We start from the raw sequence: 19,028 nt of genomic DNA on the forward strand, positions 1-19,028 counted from the left end.
AAGGCCAAAGGGCTGTGAAAAGCAGAGAGGATTTAGATGCTGAGGTGTGACAACTCCAATCACTTATCAATGCATAAAGACACGGGCATATGGGGGGAAGAAGCCTTCAAAGTCCAGCATTATCTTACTAAAAGCACTGTTTAACTGAAGCACAAGCCCAGGCATTCCCTCTGCCGAGACCAAGTCAGGCTGCGTTGCGCAGGCAGCATCTTCCTTCTGCAGGGCCCCAAAACTTTGGGTAGCTGGAACATGTTGCACTTTATTGATAGAGGAATGGAGCTAGCAGAGACTGAGCGAGCCACCCAAGATTACACAGGTAAAAACTGGTAACAGAACTGAGAAGAAACGAGCCGTTCCTTACTTTTAGTCCTGTATATACCAGCCTAAGTTTTTTTTCTATTGACAAGAATAAACAAGATGGACAAAAGAGAAATAATGTATTCAATCCACTGATAGAAATAAAACTAGAGTGGGCTCCAAATGCCATTTTAGAGGCATCTGTCATCTCTGTAGATGCAATCAGAATATCCCAATGTCCCATTAATTTTCTGAAGATTTAGCAAAATTATATTAAGGCATAGAATTTCTCCATGCTTTTTTTTTTTTTTCTTTTTTTAAACAAATACATATTTTTACCAGATCCAGACATTGTTCTTCTATTTGTACGTAATGCAGTTACATCACCTCCAACCATAAGTTAAAACTGGCTCTTCTCTCTCCCACACTAAAAGGAACAATGTATGAGACTGCACAGCTGGACTGGAACAATTGCTCTAAACCCTGCAAAGCCCCACTCAGACAAACTGCTGCGAGTGAAATAACAGAAGGCAAGGTTACTTGAGTGAGCAAACTTAAGACACTAGTTCTGCATTTGGCAGAAACGTAATCAAGGACTGAAGATTTGGCGCCAGTATCAAAGAAACCAGGGGTGAGGAAGACAAGACCAGTATCAATGGCTCCCAGTTTCTCCGTCTGGTGCTTGCTCCGTTTTAATACAGGGCTGGTGATAAGTAACATGAAGGATGTGGTTTGTGTTTGGTCAAAGTATCTTGAAGGTTATTTTCCTTCCTTAAAATTGAGCATTTGTTTCTATTTATTCTACTCGCTTTGTTTAAAAGATAACAAAGATACCGCGATCTCCAGAAACACGCTGTGAATTTAAGCGCTCGATTTTATGAATTATCTTACCAGACCTTTGCATTTCCCACCTAACCCTCCCCTTCAGGAGAAAAACCCACCACACCAGCAGCTCAGGGGCGCTGCCGGGGCGTCCCGTCCTCCTGCGAGACGGCAGCGAGTCACGGACGCGCCACAACAGCGGCGAGAGCAGCCGGTTCCCCGCCTTGGCAGGGGCTCCCCGGGGCGCAGCCTGCACCCCAACCCGAGGGACCCTCCCGGCCGCGGAGGCCGGAGCCGAGCGATCCCCCTCACCCTGCCCCGGCACCCACCAGCCCGGGGGAGCCTGTGCCCGCAGCGCTCGGCCCCCGCTCGGCTTCTCCAGGCGAGGACCCGCCCGCGGCAGCGACCACTCCGCACGGGCAGGATATTTTAAAGAGCCTGCCCTGGCCCCCGGCCCCGCGGGCGAAGCCGCGGCCGTGCCCGCCCCGGCGCGGGTGGGTTGCGGGGCGCTGCTCGCTGCGAGAAAGGGAACGTCGGTTCGGGCCTCACGCTGCCCCGCCTGAAGCTCGAAAAAGCCCCAAAACCCGCCCTCGGCTCTCCTGGCGGGGGAAGCTCCGGATGTCCCGCCCGCTGCCACCGCGGGGAGCAGCGGGGCGAGTCCGCCCGCCCGAACCTCAGCAGCGGCGGTACAGACGGCCGGGACCAATAAACTAACCTCCTCCCCTCGCCCCACGGCGCCTGCGCGCAGCCCGGCGGCGGCGGCACGTGAGGCTGTTGTGGGCACGTGACCCCGCGCGCCGCCCCGCCCCCGGCCCGGCCCCGCCCCCTCCGTGCGCGAGCGCGGGGATGCGGCGCGGCCTGGCCTGGCCGCCCGGTGCCGCCGCCTCCCCGCCCCCGCCCCGCCCCGCGCCGCCGCCGCCTCGCCGGCCATGAGGCCCAGCCGGCGCCCCAGCGCGGCCCTGCGTCGCGGCTGCTGAGCCTCCGCCCTCCCCGCCACCACCATCGCCCTCTCCGCCATTCCCTCCCCGCCCGGGCGGGGACCCCCCCTTCGCTCCCCTCCCTCCTCACAGCCGCCGCCATGTTGGGCCGGGAGCCGCAGCGGGGCCGCCACTGAGCCCCGGAGCCTGCGAGGCGGAGGAGGAGGCGGAGGAGGAGGCGGAGGAGGAGCCCGGGGCCTGGCCGCCCCGCACAGCCCGGCCGGCCGGCCGCCCAGCCGCAGCCATGGCGGAGCAGACCTACTCCTGGTGAGCCGCGGGGCTGAGGCCGCTGCGGGGGCACGGGGGTGGCGGGCAGCGGCCCCGGGCCGGGCCGGCCGCGGGGTCTGTGCCGACCCGGCCTCCTTCCGGGCGGCCCGAGGGGGTCGAGCGGCTCCCCGCCGCGGGGATGGGGTCCCGAGCGGGGGGTGCGGGGAGCCAGCGCCGCCGGACCGCCGGAGAGGGCTGCGGGGGGGCTGGGGCATAAAGGGAGCTGCCGGCCGAGGAGGGGCTGGGGCCTGAGGGTTAAGCGCGGTTGAGGAGGAGGAGGAGGGATTAGGGGGAAGGGAGGAGGGACGTCGTGCGAGCGAGAGGACGGGGTGGCTGGGCTGCGAGGATCTCCCCCCGCTGACAGCCGGGAAGGGGGAGAGGATCGCTGTGAGCATTAGCGTCGCTGTCATCCTTCTGCGTCCCGGAGGTCTCCTTAGGTGAGCTGGATCTCTGCGTGGCCAGAGCTGGTACACAGCGATCCTCTGGGCCTGGAGCAGGGACAGTACCAGCTCTCACGTTTGTGAGGCTGCAGGTAATATCTCTGCCTAAAGGGAGATATGTGTCAGTGTAGGCTGGCTGGTAAGTCAGTGGCATCTCTGTGTGTGTGTGTTTTCACCTAGTGACAATAAGCTTGTTCTGTATACAGGAAATAGAATGGGGAGGAAGAGACCAGTTCCTGTGGGAAGACATGAAGTATAGCAAATGAGAGGGCATTTTTTTCTGTGTCCTGACACTGTCTTGGGCCTAGCTGGCAGTGGATGAAAGAGATGGGGTTTGGTTTCTTCATATAATTATGGTTTTTTGTATTGTCACGGATCACAAGCAGAATATCTTGAATGGTTTACCTGTGCATCAGCTGTATTGTCATGACCACTGCAGTAATTTAATTGTGATACTCTTACTGCATTTTAAATCCATTCCCGTGATATCATCCAGAGTCGTCTCTTAGAAATTTTTTGAAAACAAGTTATGATATCCTTATTAAGAAAGGAGCTAAATCTCAGCTTTTGACCTTGGTGTGTGCTGAATGTGGAGAAGGGATTGAATATGCAAGGAATATTCCTATTCTCAGTGGTTCTGGAAATCCTTCCCATTACTTTTTCAAAACTTGGAACCCAAGTGGGGTTTTCTCTTCTGCCACATGTTGAGACTTTGGCAGCTTCTTCTCCCATCTTCTGTCTCTTCTCTGTCAAGAACCATTATACATACTGGTCTTTTGCTTTTTAGATGTTTTTATTTTGTTTTGTGAGCTCAGTTCAGGCAGTGGTCTGCCCTACTTTAAAACAACAGCAAAAAGACAGTTTCTTTGATTTAAAGGTTTAACTACATATTGTTACAGTAAATGAATGTTGGTACAGATTTAGGAAGTTTAATGTGGTTCAGTTAGATGTGTCTAGTGAACTGTTGTCTTAGTGTGTTTTAATTGCAGAATGAAATTATAAATTCATAAACTACTCTGGTATTTGTCACCTTTCTTTAAAAAAACTAAATGAAACAAAATGTCAGCTGTGCAGTGTTGATCTTTAACTCCCTTGCTTTTTCTGAATGAGTGTCTTTGCCATAGCAGTATTCTAAAGGGAAGCTTTTTAACAGAGGCTTGAAGAAGTATTAACTCTTCTTTAGGTTGTGTCTTTTAGGGAAATGAAGCTGGAATTTAAGTTGGTCTTCACTGCTTGCTAGGTGGATCATAAGGATGGTAGTTCTTTCTGACAGTACTGAGGTTGTAACAGAACAAAGATATGAGGCTTATGTCTCAAAACACTGCAATTTTGTGTCTGTATTCACTAATGCGTCCTCATGTTTTTGAGGTTTGTCACTTTGCATTTTGACCTGTGATCAACTTTGTCTGGGAGCTGGGGAAGGAGCAAGAATCCAGTTTCAAACTAAGGAGTCCTGTTCTCTAACTTCTGCACTCTTCTCTGTGGATGCATGTTTAATTACTTACACTTCTAGCGACAATCTTGCATTTGTATATTTTTAATTATGGTAATGCAGCTCAGCATAAATTGGCTAGTGCTTTAGTGCTTTTAGGAAAAATGTCAGCTGAGGAAACTGCTACTTCTGTACAGAAGAGTTGTACAGAATTGTGTCCAGTAATTAGTGCAGTTGTACAGTTTTGAAGTTAGCAGATTGCATCCTGTCCGTTTGCCGGACCTGGTTCTTTTTCTGTGTTGCAAAGGCTGTTTTCTCAGAATAAGTGCTTTCCATGTTCCTTGGTGTAGTGTTTCGCTGCTGTGCAGATAATCTATTTTACATCTGCAAATGCATAATCTGACATTAAGAAAAATCCTTTCACAGACCTATCTTTGTATAGATGTACATTGGTTCCTGGCTGCAGCAGTGTTTCCCTTTTCTCCAGGATTGTAAGGCTTGATTATGCCTCTTTTGGTGCATAACTATCAACAATCACTGTAGAATCACTGCAGCTTCATAAGACATGATACAGGTTTACTTTGGGTTTGATTTTTTTAAAAATTGTATGTGATGTGTTAGAAATCCCTTGAAATAATGTACTTGCAAGCTGTGATTACTGGATATTAACATTGTCAAGCACTTATGAAAAATAGGGATTTTTTTCAGTGATTGATGTCTCTGTTAATCATGTTGTTTTGAATAGATGAGAACTAATTCTCATTTTGCTATATTTATTGTTTTGTAAATATAAATCTGAGATTTTAAGGTGGGTTTATATTTTTCTTTAAATTACCAAATTAAATTGATTACTATTACTTTATTTTATTAAGAACTTATAAGCAGGAGGTACTTTTCCCCATCCCTTTCATAATTTTAAACGTGTAACTTGTTTTTTGTCACTACTCTTGTGAATTATTTCTTGCAACAGCCTCTTCTTTTTTTTCTTCAGTAATGCCCACACCTGTAACTATCTATACTTTTATTTAACTTTTTTTTTTTTTTTTAATGTCTTCAATAATCTTGCTGACCCAATATTTCACATATAGGTGTGTTATCCCAGAAAGGAAGATCTACTGAGAATGTTGCAGGTGAAACTGAATATTGTCATCCTGAAAAAAATAATTTTAATGTGAAATATGTGATAGGTGCCAGATGGAAATGCTCTTTCAAAGGATATGCACTTTTTTTAAAAAAGGGTGTTTGAATAAAATGCTTGTCCGGTAGTGAGTAGAGAAACTTTCTTTGTCAAGTACCTGCAATAATATAAAGAAGTTATGAGAGCTATTTATGATACTGTTGTTACTCAAATCTGCAAGCCACAGAGGAATGCAACTGCTGCACTGCAAGGTTGCTCGTGGTTTTCTAGATTAAATGAGAGCTGAAGTTCATTTCCTGTGAGTAGAATGGATCAGGAGAGGAAAGAGGTGGTGGAATACCCATTCTTCCTTTGTTTCCTGTCTGTATTCCAGCAAGGAAATGGGACTGGGTAGTGGCAAAAGTTCCTGTTATGACAGAGGAGGGAATAAGTACGGGAAGAGCTGTTTGCCCATCACCAATGTACGTGTGGTTAGTAAATTCTAAGGGTCTTATCTTCAGGCACCAAGCTGTTGGAAGTATTACAACAGATGAGTATGGAAGCAGCAGGACCTAGATCATTACTTCATGAAATACTTGGTCTTTCCTTAATTTCTAGCACCTTGTGGTGAGAGTTTTGTGCTGGATCCTCTTTAGAAGCCACAGCAGTATGTGTCTCTTGTTTATCTTAAGTCAGTAGGTGTTCAGTGTTTTTCAAGGCCTGATGTAACACCCCCTCCCTTTTTACTGTTGCCCAGTCTGGCAGTAGAGATTGCTTTGTTCTTTTTTTGCTCTTTGAATGCAGAAAACATTTTCGCAGCTTCCTTCATACATGAAGAGAGAAGGAGAAGGAGATTTCTACACCAAAACCAAATACAGTGTTCTGGAAAAGGAAAAATTAAAAATGTATAAGGGTAATACAGATTGCAATGTGTGCGTGTCCTGTCAGGGTGATGATTAGGAGGCAGACTGGGAGGGTAAGCTAAGAACAAAAAAAGAAGCCACTGTATTGAGTCACTAATCTTAAAAACAACTGAACTCCCTTTTAAATGTTTTAATCAGTGGAATGATTCTTGTATTAGCCATCAAATGTTTGATGAGTGAAATGGTGATATATTTAGAAACTTCTCTACGTGTTGCAAAGGGCGTGGAAATGAAGTCTAGCGGTGTGTCAGAGTAATCCATAAAGCTGCTGGGTTTTGGAATAAGTGTAAATGTTCAGTGCCATCTTTGCTTTTGGGAGAATTCAAATCGGTTGGTGATAAAAGTCTTTCTAGATTCAGAGGTCTGAGAATTTGCTTTCATTGCATTTCATCATTTAACATGCTACTGCCATGAATTAAAATACAGTCTCTTCCAGAAGACTGAGATGCTGCTTTTAAGTCTTAGTTGGCAGGATTAGACGTGTATGTGGGAGGCTAGAGAGTAAGAGAAGCTATAGCTTGTTGATAGAACTTGTCAAGTACTAGTAAAATAATTTTTTGCATTCAAGATTTTTTACTTGCTTTGCTCAGTTTGGGTTGAGAGACCTTAACTGACTAATTAAGGTGTTTTGAGAATGGGAGGCAGTTTACAACAAACAAATAATTCACCTGAATTTTTGAAGTATTGCACTTTTTAGGCGACAGATTGCAAAGCATATAGCTGAAATTCTGTCTTGTGTACTGTCTAAAATCTGTTGTGAAAGCTGAGCATACAAACATGGAGTTTGGCCTTTAATCTTAAGTTTTGCAGTAACTGAAATTACTGACCACGCTCCATTTTAACAATTGTTAGAAGCCTCCTGAGGACAAGGATGTCATTGTGTGAACATGTGTGAGTGTCTGGCATCAGAAGAGTGACTTAAACCTCAGTGAATTTGAGAATATCAGGTTTATAGTTAGTATGTTTGTCTTTCAGTACCGGTCTCACTTCACTTGTTTGTTATCCTCCCTCTAGCTTTTGCTCTCAAACTGTATGTCATGTAGGCAGGGACTCTGTCTACAGCACTGGACTGAAAGACAAATAAGGCAAAGAACATGAGATTAGTTGAAGTTTACAGTTACTTGAATGTACAATGACTCTGATTAGCAAAGGGAAAAAAATTTTCCCGCTTCAATGCAAAGGCTGTATTTACTAATATATTAATAATTCTTTCAGAAAAAATAAAAAATGTAGAACATAAATCAATGTTTTGTGGTGCTGGTGTGCAGTACCTATTTTAATTAAGATTTCTGTCAGTTCTGTCTTCAGTCTTTTCAGGATATTGTGGCAGCAGAAGTTAATGGCTCCTTGCTTTTTAACCAGTGATGAGAGAACTTGGCCAGGATATGAGAGATCAGTTCCAACCCCCAGGGTTTCTGACCTTGCATCTCTCACCTTCCAGGGGAGTGCTCTCATCACCAAACTATGAGTTATTCAGAGGTTGAGCTTTCTGTGTTCATTTAAATTTGTTTCAGTTCATATAAAATACTGTAAATATTTGCTGGGCCAGAAACCAGGCATGTCTTTCTGCCTTAATTATCAACATACTAATTTGGGATTGGTGAGGACCTGGTCTCTACTTCCTGCCTTGATAAAAATGTAATTTGGAAGACTGAAGGGGCTGTAGCCAAGGGGGTAGTTCAGGCTGCTTTTCTAGAGATGAAAGGTAGAATTCTCACAAAGAGGACTGGAATAGGATTTCCTGTGTCACAGGTAAGTGAGCTGTTAGGTGTGTGGAACTGCCATTATCACTGCTTTTTCTTGTGATTTGTTTCAGGTTCAATGAACCTGAGAGCATCTCTTCCTTCTATTGAAGGGTGTGATCCAATAAAGTAATTGCTTATTTTGTGCACTTTGAGATTTTGGCATGGGTTAAGCAACCTGATGCTGTTGGAATTTGAGGAATTGTGTGGGGACCACCAGACAGGCCAAATGATTGAGGATATTAAGTTCTTCTGAGATTAGTTGTGTTTTGGTGAATACCACAGTTTTAAATACTAGATTCGTTTGCTGAAATCTTTCTCAATAATCATTTGTCACTGAAGCACAATGCCAAAAAATGTGTACTTTTGAAACCTTCCTACAAGAATAACTTTGAAATACGTGTCATGCTTTTTAAAATGCAGTGATTTTAATTTCCTAAAATTTGGAAGAAGAGCAAAATGGATTCTAGTCTTTTTTAGTATTTCAGCTATTTTATTTCATTATTTTGGTAATGTGATGTATCAACATCTCTGGCATAAGTGCCGCCGTCTTTATTGCCCTTTCATGTTTTATGATGACTCTAAGCATTCTGATATACTCTGAAAGCAAATAATTGACACAAGCCATTTAGTCAAACAGGCTCATTTTATTCTGGTGACATCTGAGTAAAGTTTCTAGGAAGAACCAAGGCTGAAATTGGTAGGAAAAAAACCATTGTGCCCATTTTCTTTTTGGTGCTATGTTGCTTTAGCATAACTGATTAAGATTAAAATTTGAAATGATTCAGCCAATTATGTGGGTTGAGTGGAGTGAAACACAAGCAAGTGTGCTAGCTGAACTGGATCCAGGCAATCAAACTGACTTTGAAAGGTGGTGATTTAATAAGATTAATGAAGCATATGTGTCATTGCAACACTTGCTGATCCCCTTTCTCCCTCTGTAATTCTTCCAAGGATGCTAACATTGATGATCTTTTCTCCTTCATCTTTTACAAGTGGGATCTGTGCTTGAAATACTCTGATCTGCCAGTCCAGGGTTCTTCTCTCATGTGGTATCCCAACAGAAACTCAGCTCTCATGATAGATTAAATATGTCTCAGTCCACCAGAACCACTGTGATGACGTTATTCTGGAACTGATTAATTGTGTAGCTGTTGTGCTGTCATTGTCATTATTAGATTCTGTTGAGTATTTCTTTTTAGGGCCAAGTCTAAGCTTGAGGTTCCAAATTCCCTTGGATAGCCTCCATATCTGTATGTCACATTAAGTGGCATGATATAGACAGGGGTGTCAAAGTCAGAATGTTCTGCTGACTTTTTGGAAGGATATTCTGTAGCTAATAACTAGTCGATTAAATCAGAACATTTTTAGTATCCTATGCAAGGATTCAAAATAATAAATATATTATATGAGATTATCCTTATACTTCACTTATGTGAGTACAGGGTTTAAGGTTGGAGTGACTTTTTTTTCAGAATGTCAGAACAGAGGTTCTTCAAAATCATTGCAGCAGGTGTCCTGAAGTAGAGGAGAATGCACTAAGAAAATTACCCTTTATTGCACAGTCTTGTGCTTAAGATGCCTCCCTTATTATTGAAGTTGCCCATGTAGAAGTTGGAGACATATAATCATATCTTACAGTTTGGTAATATATGGTAGCATTTCCCCTAACTAGTGGAATCTGGAAGGGAAATTATGGCATTTGACTCTCATTTCTTCTCCTTTCTTCAATATTTTCTTCTGTGTCTGTCAGGTTTGGATGTTCTTCCTTTACTTCCTGTAGCTAATTTGTAGGCTTTTGACCCAATAAAAAATTTTCCCATTCAGCACAGGTATGTAGCTGAAGACTGAAATTACTCTCTTTCATATTTGCATCTTAGTTGTATTTCTGCAGGCATCTCTCCACGGCAGATGTAGTGTATGGGAAGCAGGAGGAGTCCCAGGGACTTCCACTAACTGTTTACACGCACAGTCTTTAACTTTAGGCACGAGTTGGGAAGTTTAGCTGCAGGAATAGGCTTGAATCTAGATTATTCTCCAGTCCAGCTGCTGAAAGAAAAAAGACGTGCTGTACAGTGTGAACTCCTGGCTTTTAAAGCCAAGCACCCTCCAGTTCTCTGGTGTTATATTGATTAGTTCTACCTGGTCAGTGCTTTTCTGCTTGCCACTTTCTATCTCAAGACTAAATTGACTTATTCATTCATATGGATGGCTGTTTTTGGACAGTGGTATCTTTAAAAAGTCCTTTTGTTCATCTTATAACTAGCCAGAAGATAACTTCTAGCAAATTTGCAATGATACATAATTTTAAATAACTTTAAAAGTTTGTCAGAAGCTTACAGAGATCAATAGAAATGTTAAAAATTGATAGTGTTCCACTGAATCACAGACGTTTGGGAGCTCTTTGCTTACACCATTTTGTTATGTCAGTAACGCCACAAATAGCAACTTCATGCTAGAATAGCAAAACCACCGTACAGATGGATTCGTGGTGCAGCCTCGTTTCAGGTGGTACAAAAAATCAAGTGGTCTCAGCATGTAAATTTAGTGCACCTGTCTGCAGCAGTGATGCACAAATAGTTTTGCAGGGGGTTTCTCCACACGGGTTAAACTAGTAGCAAGTGTATATCCTCAGGATTTATTTTAATTTCAGTAGTTACTTGGATTAATCAGTTTATTCCACTCAAGACAGTGTAGCTTGGGCAAGAACTAGCATTATAAAATGTTTGAGCTCTCTGATAGTGCAATTAGCAGAACAGAGGTGAACCCAGCAGCTGAGTTATGGCTCTGTGCTGCAGTGTTAGTTCTGGTGTCTGTGGAACTTAGCAATCTGCCATCCCTTCTGTTGGATAACCCGCTCCAATTTAAAACTTGATTTCAATTTATTTGGAAACTTTTGTAGTGGGTAGAAATTCAACAATGAATTCTGAATAATCATTGTAATTAGGATCCACCAGCTGTTGGTACAGATATGTTGGATGTATGAGACCAAAACTCAATGGTATGTTGTTATACAAAGGACTGTTTTTACTAGTATAAATTCACCACTTTCAAGGCTACAGCTGTGATTTATCTCACCATCATCTGTGTGAGACCCATTTGGCAAGATAAAATAGGTGTAGCGTGACTTTGACTTATTTAGTCAACGGGAAGTCCATTTTCCAGGTGACTGTTAGCTAAAGGTGGGGTTGGTGAAATAGCAGGAGGCAAACAGAGCTGGATTGTATGGATTTCTGTAGCCTGTATTGCAGACTGGTGAGGTGAGGTATGTCTGTGTCTTGCTTTCTAGGTTTGATGGCACAAGGTCATTCTGGTCCTTTTTAAAAGTTCAGATTGATGGTCTCTTTGCTGGAGGAAAGATTATCTGCTCTGTGAACTCCTGTCTCAAGGTGGCTGATCCTATACCTTCACTTGAATAGCTGCTCTGAGAAGTTACCACAAAGGGCTAAAAGCTCTCATGGGGAATATTATGATCTCTGCAGGGTTCTGAAGATGAAGAGTAGAATCTAATTAAGCTTTATGTTGAAAATAGTTTAAAGATCTTTTTTTTCTTTCTCTTGACAAAGGAAACTTTAAAGCTAGATAGTGAAGAGCTGGTCTTTTTTTTTTTTTTTTTTTTTAAATAATTTTCTGCTAAGTTGACGACTACTAAAGCAGATGCAGCTGTAAGCAGTTACAGATGGTACAGAGCAGAAAGAACCTCTTTATCATACTTAAGTGCCTTAACAAGAACCCCAATGTTACTTTTCCAGCTAGTTATCTTTCTCTTTATTTTTTATGTTTTTGCTGACGGAACATAAAAAAGAGCTACCTTAAAGCTAAATCAGAAGATGAAAAAAGTTTGCCATAAAACAGAAATACTTCTCTGCAGGGTGCTTTACTGTGAGAAGTTTCATAAGATTCCCAAAGTACCCTCTCTAAATAATGTTCCTACTTTTTGTTGTCACAGACAAAGGTTTTTAGATATTTTGGATAGAATTTGTTGAAAACAGTCTCTGTATGTTCTTCTGCTGCCTGTTTTTAGCACCTGGAACTGAAAATGCAACCTTAAGCCTGACACTCAAGTGTGTGACTGTACTGTGCTGCTCTTGCATGCAGGCTGTCCAGTCTATCACAGGATAACTTCTCTTGTGTGTAGTGTGTTTATCTTTAAAGTGGCCACATTTGTTACTCTTAAGGCCTTTTTTCAAGTTTGTTTCTCTCTTAATTGGAGGTTGCAAAAACAGAGTGCCTGTTTTGTTGGGCTGTATTCTGTATTTTCATGCCAGCTGAATGCCTTCTCTTCACTTTGTGCAGTTGTGAATAGACACATTTGCTTCAGAATCTCATCAGCTATCATCTGACAACATTAATTTGTCTTGATACAGACCCGGCATGATGAAAGCTGCTTAAATCTGGCTAGACAGACCGGCTACTCTATAGCTTTGAGTCATATAGGAATGTACTTTCAACATTGTCACTGAAGGTTCATAATTTGGGTCTGCTGGTGTTAACTCATTCTTTTATGGAATTTTAATGAAAATAGTATTTAATTTTACCCAGACATGTAATGATGAAGTATATATCATAATCCTGTACTGTGTGGGTAAGTCAACTCATCAATAGCACTCAGTACTGCTCTTTCTATATGACAAGGTCATACTGATCAATTTGACTTTGGTTTTGGCTAGTTGGTTGTAAGACCTGACTGTTAAAAACTTTGATTAAACTATTAGTCATTAGTTTTATTTTTTGATCTGACTTCTGAATGCATTGCTAAAAAGAGTTTGGATTTCCAAGCACATAATCAATAAAATACTGGCCTAAGTGTCAGAGGTATGAAGTGTGGGTTTGTTTTGGTTTTTTAAGTCAACAGTAAAGTCAATGTAGATGAGATAACATCCTCTTTTCTGACTTTAGTGATAAAAACAAAGCAACCTTTTTTCTGATTAGAGAGCCTACTATATTTTGATATCTTTAAAAAATACTAGAGCAAATCAAGGTATTCTGCATATTTGTAACTTAAGTATAGGAATTGCTGTGGAAGTTAAACCTCGAAATAAGAAAAAATATTTTTTCTACTGGGATGGAAAGATGCATTTTGTCTAGGAAGCAATGTGGCATTCAGATCAATATCTTCCATACCTGAGAGGTCTTCACAGTGTCTGTGCATTAAGTCTTAGGTGAGTGTTCTTCTGTCAGTTTGGCCAGCTGCATTTTTGAATTTGTTAGCTACAAAGTGATGATACCTAGTTGTTGGAAAAGATAGAGACCCTGGGGTCTCAGTTAGGGTATTTTCCTGGGACCTATTCTAGGATTTAATTTAATGAATTCTTCACAGTAGTGCCTGTGTACGTACATGTTAAGCTTTTCTGTAGTGCTCATTGCCAAAATGTCTATCTCACAGATAAACCAGTTGTATCATTCTAGTACAAGTATTCTTGCACTTTCTGTCTCTGAACCACTTCAGTTGTTGCATTGGAGCTTCAATTGTTGCATTTCCTTTATGAGGAGGCAGTGATTTACCAAGAAGGTAGGATTTGCAGCTTGTTCTGCCATTGGAGTTCTGCTCTGTGTGATCAGCCCTATCACCTACAGAAGGAAACCTTAAGAGTGTGAATAAACACCTCTTTTATTAGGCCTTGACTTCAGTGAGTATTATAGTCCAGATAGTTAGAACAAGGTTAGTGGAATAATATCTGTACTGCTGGATCTAGATGTGTTGACAGTTACAAAGTCCAGAACTGTGCACAGACTTTATAGTGGTCTGTGACAATTCGCTCTCCTGTAGTGAAGTTTTGGTTAGAACCTTGGGATACCCATGCAACTTGAGGAGCAGGACTAGAGTGAGAGCCCAGTGATGAAGGATGGAGCTGACCACAAGGTAAAGAAGTTAAGCGGGAATACGCACAGAATGTTTTTAGGTAATACTCGGAGAGTGAGTTAGGCCACTCAGGATGGGCTCTCTAGCATAATGTATGTGTCTTGAGTGAAGCTACATAGAAGAAAATCAGCTTCATCTTCTGGTTTTGGCTCCTGGATGAGATCCAGTGTAGCACTGAGCAGTGGTATTCCTTTGTGTGCTTGTTAGGAAACCTCCTGTAATTTTTCAGTGTTGCTTCAGGTAGAGATAATTACTTTGGTCTGAACTTTTTTGGTTTAATCTGTTACCTGCCTCTCCGCATCCCGTAAGAAGTCATATTACAGATTTGTTAAGATTTATTGTCTTAAATATTTAAGTATTCTTTTTGCTCAGTGTGTGGCTTCCTGTCCAAGCAAAGCTGCCAAAATGAATACATATTTGCCTTACAGTGCTTGCTTTGCAGTACGATTTTCACAGTGAAGTTGTTTATTAGGTCCTCAAAGGCAATACAGCTTGTCTTGTCTCCAGTGTTGGATTATTTGTGCTTTTCAGCTGAGGACTGCCTGGTTAGCTCTTGATGTAGCAAACTGAGCAGTCACTTCAGCTCACTCAGTTAAGACACCACACCTTGGCAGGTGTCTGACCACTGTGGCTGTGCAAAATCTGCGCTTGGCTGAATGTGCTGAGGGACAGTCTCAGCACAGCAGTGTTGCTGTGGGGCTCTGCCCTTAATGCTGAGGTTTCTCTTGCAGAATATTACAGGTTAACAGATGTACAGGAATTTCCCTGCATATCCTGAGAGTCTTCTCTTTCTGCCACATAATTAATCTGTTTTCTTTTGTCATTGCCCTTTTTTAACTGCTTGCTGGCACCATGACAACCATAATGTTCTTCATATGATTGAATGTTGATAAATATGTCCGGGATGATGCACCTTGGCTCAGTTGCAATTAGATGCAATTTAGCCCTGCATCAGGCTTCAGTGGATGTCTGATACTTGGGTAATAGGGCTGTAAGAGGAGCAAGAGGAGGAAGGTGCATTTGAGCTATTAGTTATATAAAGTATTTATCTTGAACAACCTTATTCAGAAAAATGCCATTTTTGGACTTGGATGGCTGACAGTGTCTGGGATGAGACCGAATTGCAGCACTGGAAGACAGGCTGTGTTTTCTTATGTTAAAGACTCAATTGTCTGGAACCTTGTTCAAATAACTTACTGCTTCAGTTCTGGAAGACACTAAGTTTCCTTTTATTATGGTAAAGTGTGAAAACTTGTTATCTCTTGTTACTAATAATAGCCTTGAATTTACTGTTTATGGTTCAACTATTGGAAGTTTTTTGTAATGGAATTTTTCTGTGATATTAAGAAACTTGCTGTTGAATATCGTGTATTTTGATACTGCATGGGAAATGGATAGCTTTGGATGAACAGGATTCCAGAATTCCATGGCAATTTATTAATAGGATCTAATGACTAATTTGGAAAGGCTGCAGTGCTATGATCATTCAAAATTTAGACCTGTTTGCTGAAATGAGATAACACAATCTCCTGACCCCTCTGGACACTGAATAATGCTCCCAATCATCTGAAGAGATCCAACTTAATCCTCCGTTTCTCTGGCTTATTAATTATTTTGCTGGCAATTTGTGCAAGAGAGAGGAACAAAGGAAATAATTTAAAAATAGTTGTAGGAATGATGTGAATTCATGATTCTTAGAAAGTATGGTGCCTTATCAGGGGAATGATGTCCCCTATATTTTTCATGCAAGCTATTCCACACTGTAAAATCAAGCAAGTATTTAGTTTTTTTTAAAGTTGGGGACACCTGAGGACTGACTCTGCAAAATGTCCAACTAATAGAAATTCACAGTGCTCTTATTTTGGAAACAAAGGTTGCTTAGTGGTAGATGTTTTGTAATTGAAAGTGTCTTGAGTATATAATATGTTGAGATATTTTTTAGAAATCAGTGCTAAGTGGATGTTTACTTGATGATGAGGGAGCTTCTCATTTAAATTTTTATCATGTTTTCAATTTTTTTTTTCTTTTAAAATCTTGTGTTACTAAACTTAAAGATATGCCATGCCCCAATTTCTCATACAAGGCAAGTGGAGAATATAATGTCAAATGGTAATAAAAATCCTGTACAATTCTTTAGTACCATTTACAATTTTCACCAGAAAAGTAATTTTAAAAAATCTTTTTATTATAGTATAAATGTACCAGAGAGGTACCAGAACTTGCTTTTGATTTTGCAATTGGGGAAGTGACTGACCTGTGTTGGGTTCCTCTCTTCCCAAGAGGAAAGATCCCATGAATATGAAGGTCTGCTGGGTAAGGTTCAGGGGAAGTGTTGTACTCCTGCTGCCTAGTGGTTCCCAATTCCTCTTGAGGTGTTGCTCTGGTTTAGACTAGTTACAAACCCTCCTTGATGCCTAGCCAAGCTATGCTTTCCCAGCTGGAAATTTAGAAAAACTCTATTGGGTAGAAAATGTGAAGAGAGTGGCTGAGGAACCTTTTATGTAACTGTGTTGGTCGCATTTAAGATCCATGGTGTTGTTTTAATGACATTGAGAGAGAACTGGAAGTCCATGATCTCAGCAGAGTTTAATGGCAAGGTAACCAGTTACCTGCTTTGCTTATTAACAAGCCATTGTGTTCTGTACCAAGTGCAATTTTCACACTAAGACATATTTCATCTGTGTAGTCAAAATGGGAGTTATGAGCCAGTGTGTGCTCCTGGACCTAGGTCTTCTGTTCAATTCGGGGTGTAGCCATTAGTCCAGCATTTTTTCTAAATAGCAGCTTTACATTGTGTATGCTGGAGTTTGCTGGAGTCAAAAATATTTCTGTTATATCACTTCTTGGACTTGTTACTATAAAGTGCTTGTCTTAAAAAATACAAGCAGTGGTACAGATGAGTCGTATTAGCAAAAAAATTACAATATTAGCCGTTAAAGGACTCTCCTTGAAAAGAAGTTCCATGTAACTAGTCGTTAAAATTGTCTGTATGGACAGTTAGCTCTGGGCAGTTCTGTGATGTCTTTTCTGGCTTATTTGTTTATTCTGACACTTCAGATTGTTTGGTTAATTTCTTAATTATAAAGATAAATATTTCTGCTTTTCGAGATGTTTTAAGATGCCAGAAACTTGAGCTCTCTTTTGTAGTGTCACTTGACTATTTCAGACTGTTCTGGAGAAACAAAGATTGACTCTAATAAAAGCACTAAAGTTTTTTTCAAATTAAATAACCTATATACACAGACTTTAGGAAGAGCTTCTGTACTTTGGGACATTCACTTGGACAGGTTTTTTTTTGTTTGTTTTAGGAATTAATAATTGTTTAACTTCTTGAAATAATAAAATTTCTATTGAATGGCTTATACTATGGCATTGGAAATCTGTAATCAAATGCTACAGACACTGCTGTTTTGCTACAACTTGCCTGTGGCAATTGCTTGAACATTAAGTTAGGTGGCTGTCACAGATGTGCTGGGACATTTCCAGGTTCAGTTCCGTACATTTCTCATAGCTCACCATTAGGAGCATCATAACATTCATATAGCTGTATTGTGTTTTGTAAAGGAATTTTTCACTTGTGCAACAGCCTGGACTTGAACATGTGTGACTTTTGCTAATAATGTCTCAGGTACTGTATCTCTAGCCAATGTCTTCCATTTGAACTTCAAGAGAAATCATCATTCTGTGCTTTGATTATTTCCCTACTGCCATGGCAAATAATTCATGCTGCTAATTAAGACACTGTTAGAATTGCAAAGAAAGGTGGGCAGGGAAAGAATACAGCCTACTTATGCTCACAATTTATTTGTCTTATAAATTTATAGAACAGTTATTGCTAAGGTAACTCACAGTTTACAAATGAAAATATACAACCTTTTGATTCATGGTATCTACCTACTGAAGGTAGAAGGGAAGAACCATGTATTTCTAAGAGCCTTGTTTTGTCTGATGCGTATGGAGGCATGTGGGTAGGAGAAACACTGCCCAAAACTAGATTTGTGTTCCACGAGAGAGAAACAAGTTCAGAGAGACCCCTCTGTTTAGTACTGAGAGCCTGAAACTGGGAATGCCATGAGTTCCATAAGTAACTGATGGCTGGCAGCTTCATGCTTAGCAGAGTTTCTTACAGAGATCTCAGAAAACAAAAGAAGACATCTTTGTAATTGTGAAATGAATCAGAAGCCATTTGCAGAGTCTGGGAAGTAAGTAATAAATCCAGAAGACTATTTCAGTGGTGGTTGGAGTTCAGAAAGAAATTAGGAGACCTAATTAAGGTATGTGTTAAACACCTAGGAAATAGAAACACTGAAGAAAATTGATGGTAGTGTCTTTGTTGTCTTCATCTAATAGTGGAGACTCCAAAACTAATGATATTCTGCGGTATGCTGTGATTGCATATTGCAAGTCAGATATGCTACTTCTGCCTCTTTTCTCTTCCTTCTGTCATGTGTAATACAAATTCAGTTCCACCTTGTCTGAATTGTGATGGACAATTTGTATAGTCTTTCCTGTCTTCAGAAAAAGTTATTAGTAATTCTTGTTTAATACAGAAAGATGAAAATCATCAGCTTTGCTGATAACATTAGAATGAGACGTTTCCATTGTGGTAGCTCATACTGCACTGTCTCTGTAACTAGGTAGTGCTGCCATTGCACACCTACTGCAGGAGAAAATGAGATGCCTAATGTTAAAAGAGAAAATGCTTTTCTAGACTTTCTTCTTAATAAAAGATACTGTTTTCCCTTGTCAATGACCTATGTGATTAGATATTTATCCTCCTTCATTCCTAGGAGAGCGGTCATTGTGGTTCATGCTTTCTGTTTTGTGAAACAAGATTTCATATAGATGATTACATCTCTGGAATCTATGTCATTCTCCCTCTGAAAGGAATTGATAAGCAAATTGACTTTCTAAAACATGAAAGAAGCCTAGAGCAAACTCTTTGTCATCACATTCCTGGTCAAATCCAGCATTTGCCTTCCACAGAGTTCCTAATATTTAGTAATGTCTGTGGTTTCCCATAGGGTTGCTTAGGGGAACATAATAAGTGAGAGCTGTTATAAGGGAAAAGAAAGAAGACTGGCTTCATCATGAACTAAATTGGATGAAAACTATTTTGGATTGTATGTAGTGTTTTGTATGTGGTTT

At 41.1% G+C, this 19,028-nt stretch overlaps 1 protein-coding gene across 3 annotated transcripts in view; it reads left to right on the forward strand.

The window, feature by feature from the left end:
* The first annotated feature begins 1,982 nt into the window (after nt 1–1,982).
* Nucleotides 1,983–19,028, forward strand: part of SPPL3 (signal peptide peptidase like 3) — a 59,658-nt gene continuing 42,612 nt past the window's right edge. For 2 of the 3 annotated variants that reach the window (XM_042805216.1, XM_042805215.1), the window contains exon 1: nt 1,984–2,363. Coding sequence is in view for 2 of the 3 variants with exons in the window: in XM_042805215.1 (XP_042661149.1) it covers nt 2,341–2,363 (23 nt within the window). In the remaining variant the exon portion in view is untranslated. Of the gene's footprint in view, nt 2,364–19,028 lie in introns of all 3 variants that reach the window. The other variant, XM_042805214.1, reaches the window with a different exon arrangement.

This window comes from Tyto alba, unplaced genomic scaffold, assembly GCF_018691265.1.
Source record: "Tyto alba isolate M040663 unplaced genomic scaffold, T.alba_DEE_v4.0 Super-Scaffold_44, whole genome shotgun sequence".
In the NCBI taxonomy this organism is placed as follows: Eukaryota; Metazoa; Chordata; class Aves; order Strigiformes; family Tytonidae; genus Tyto; species Tyto alba.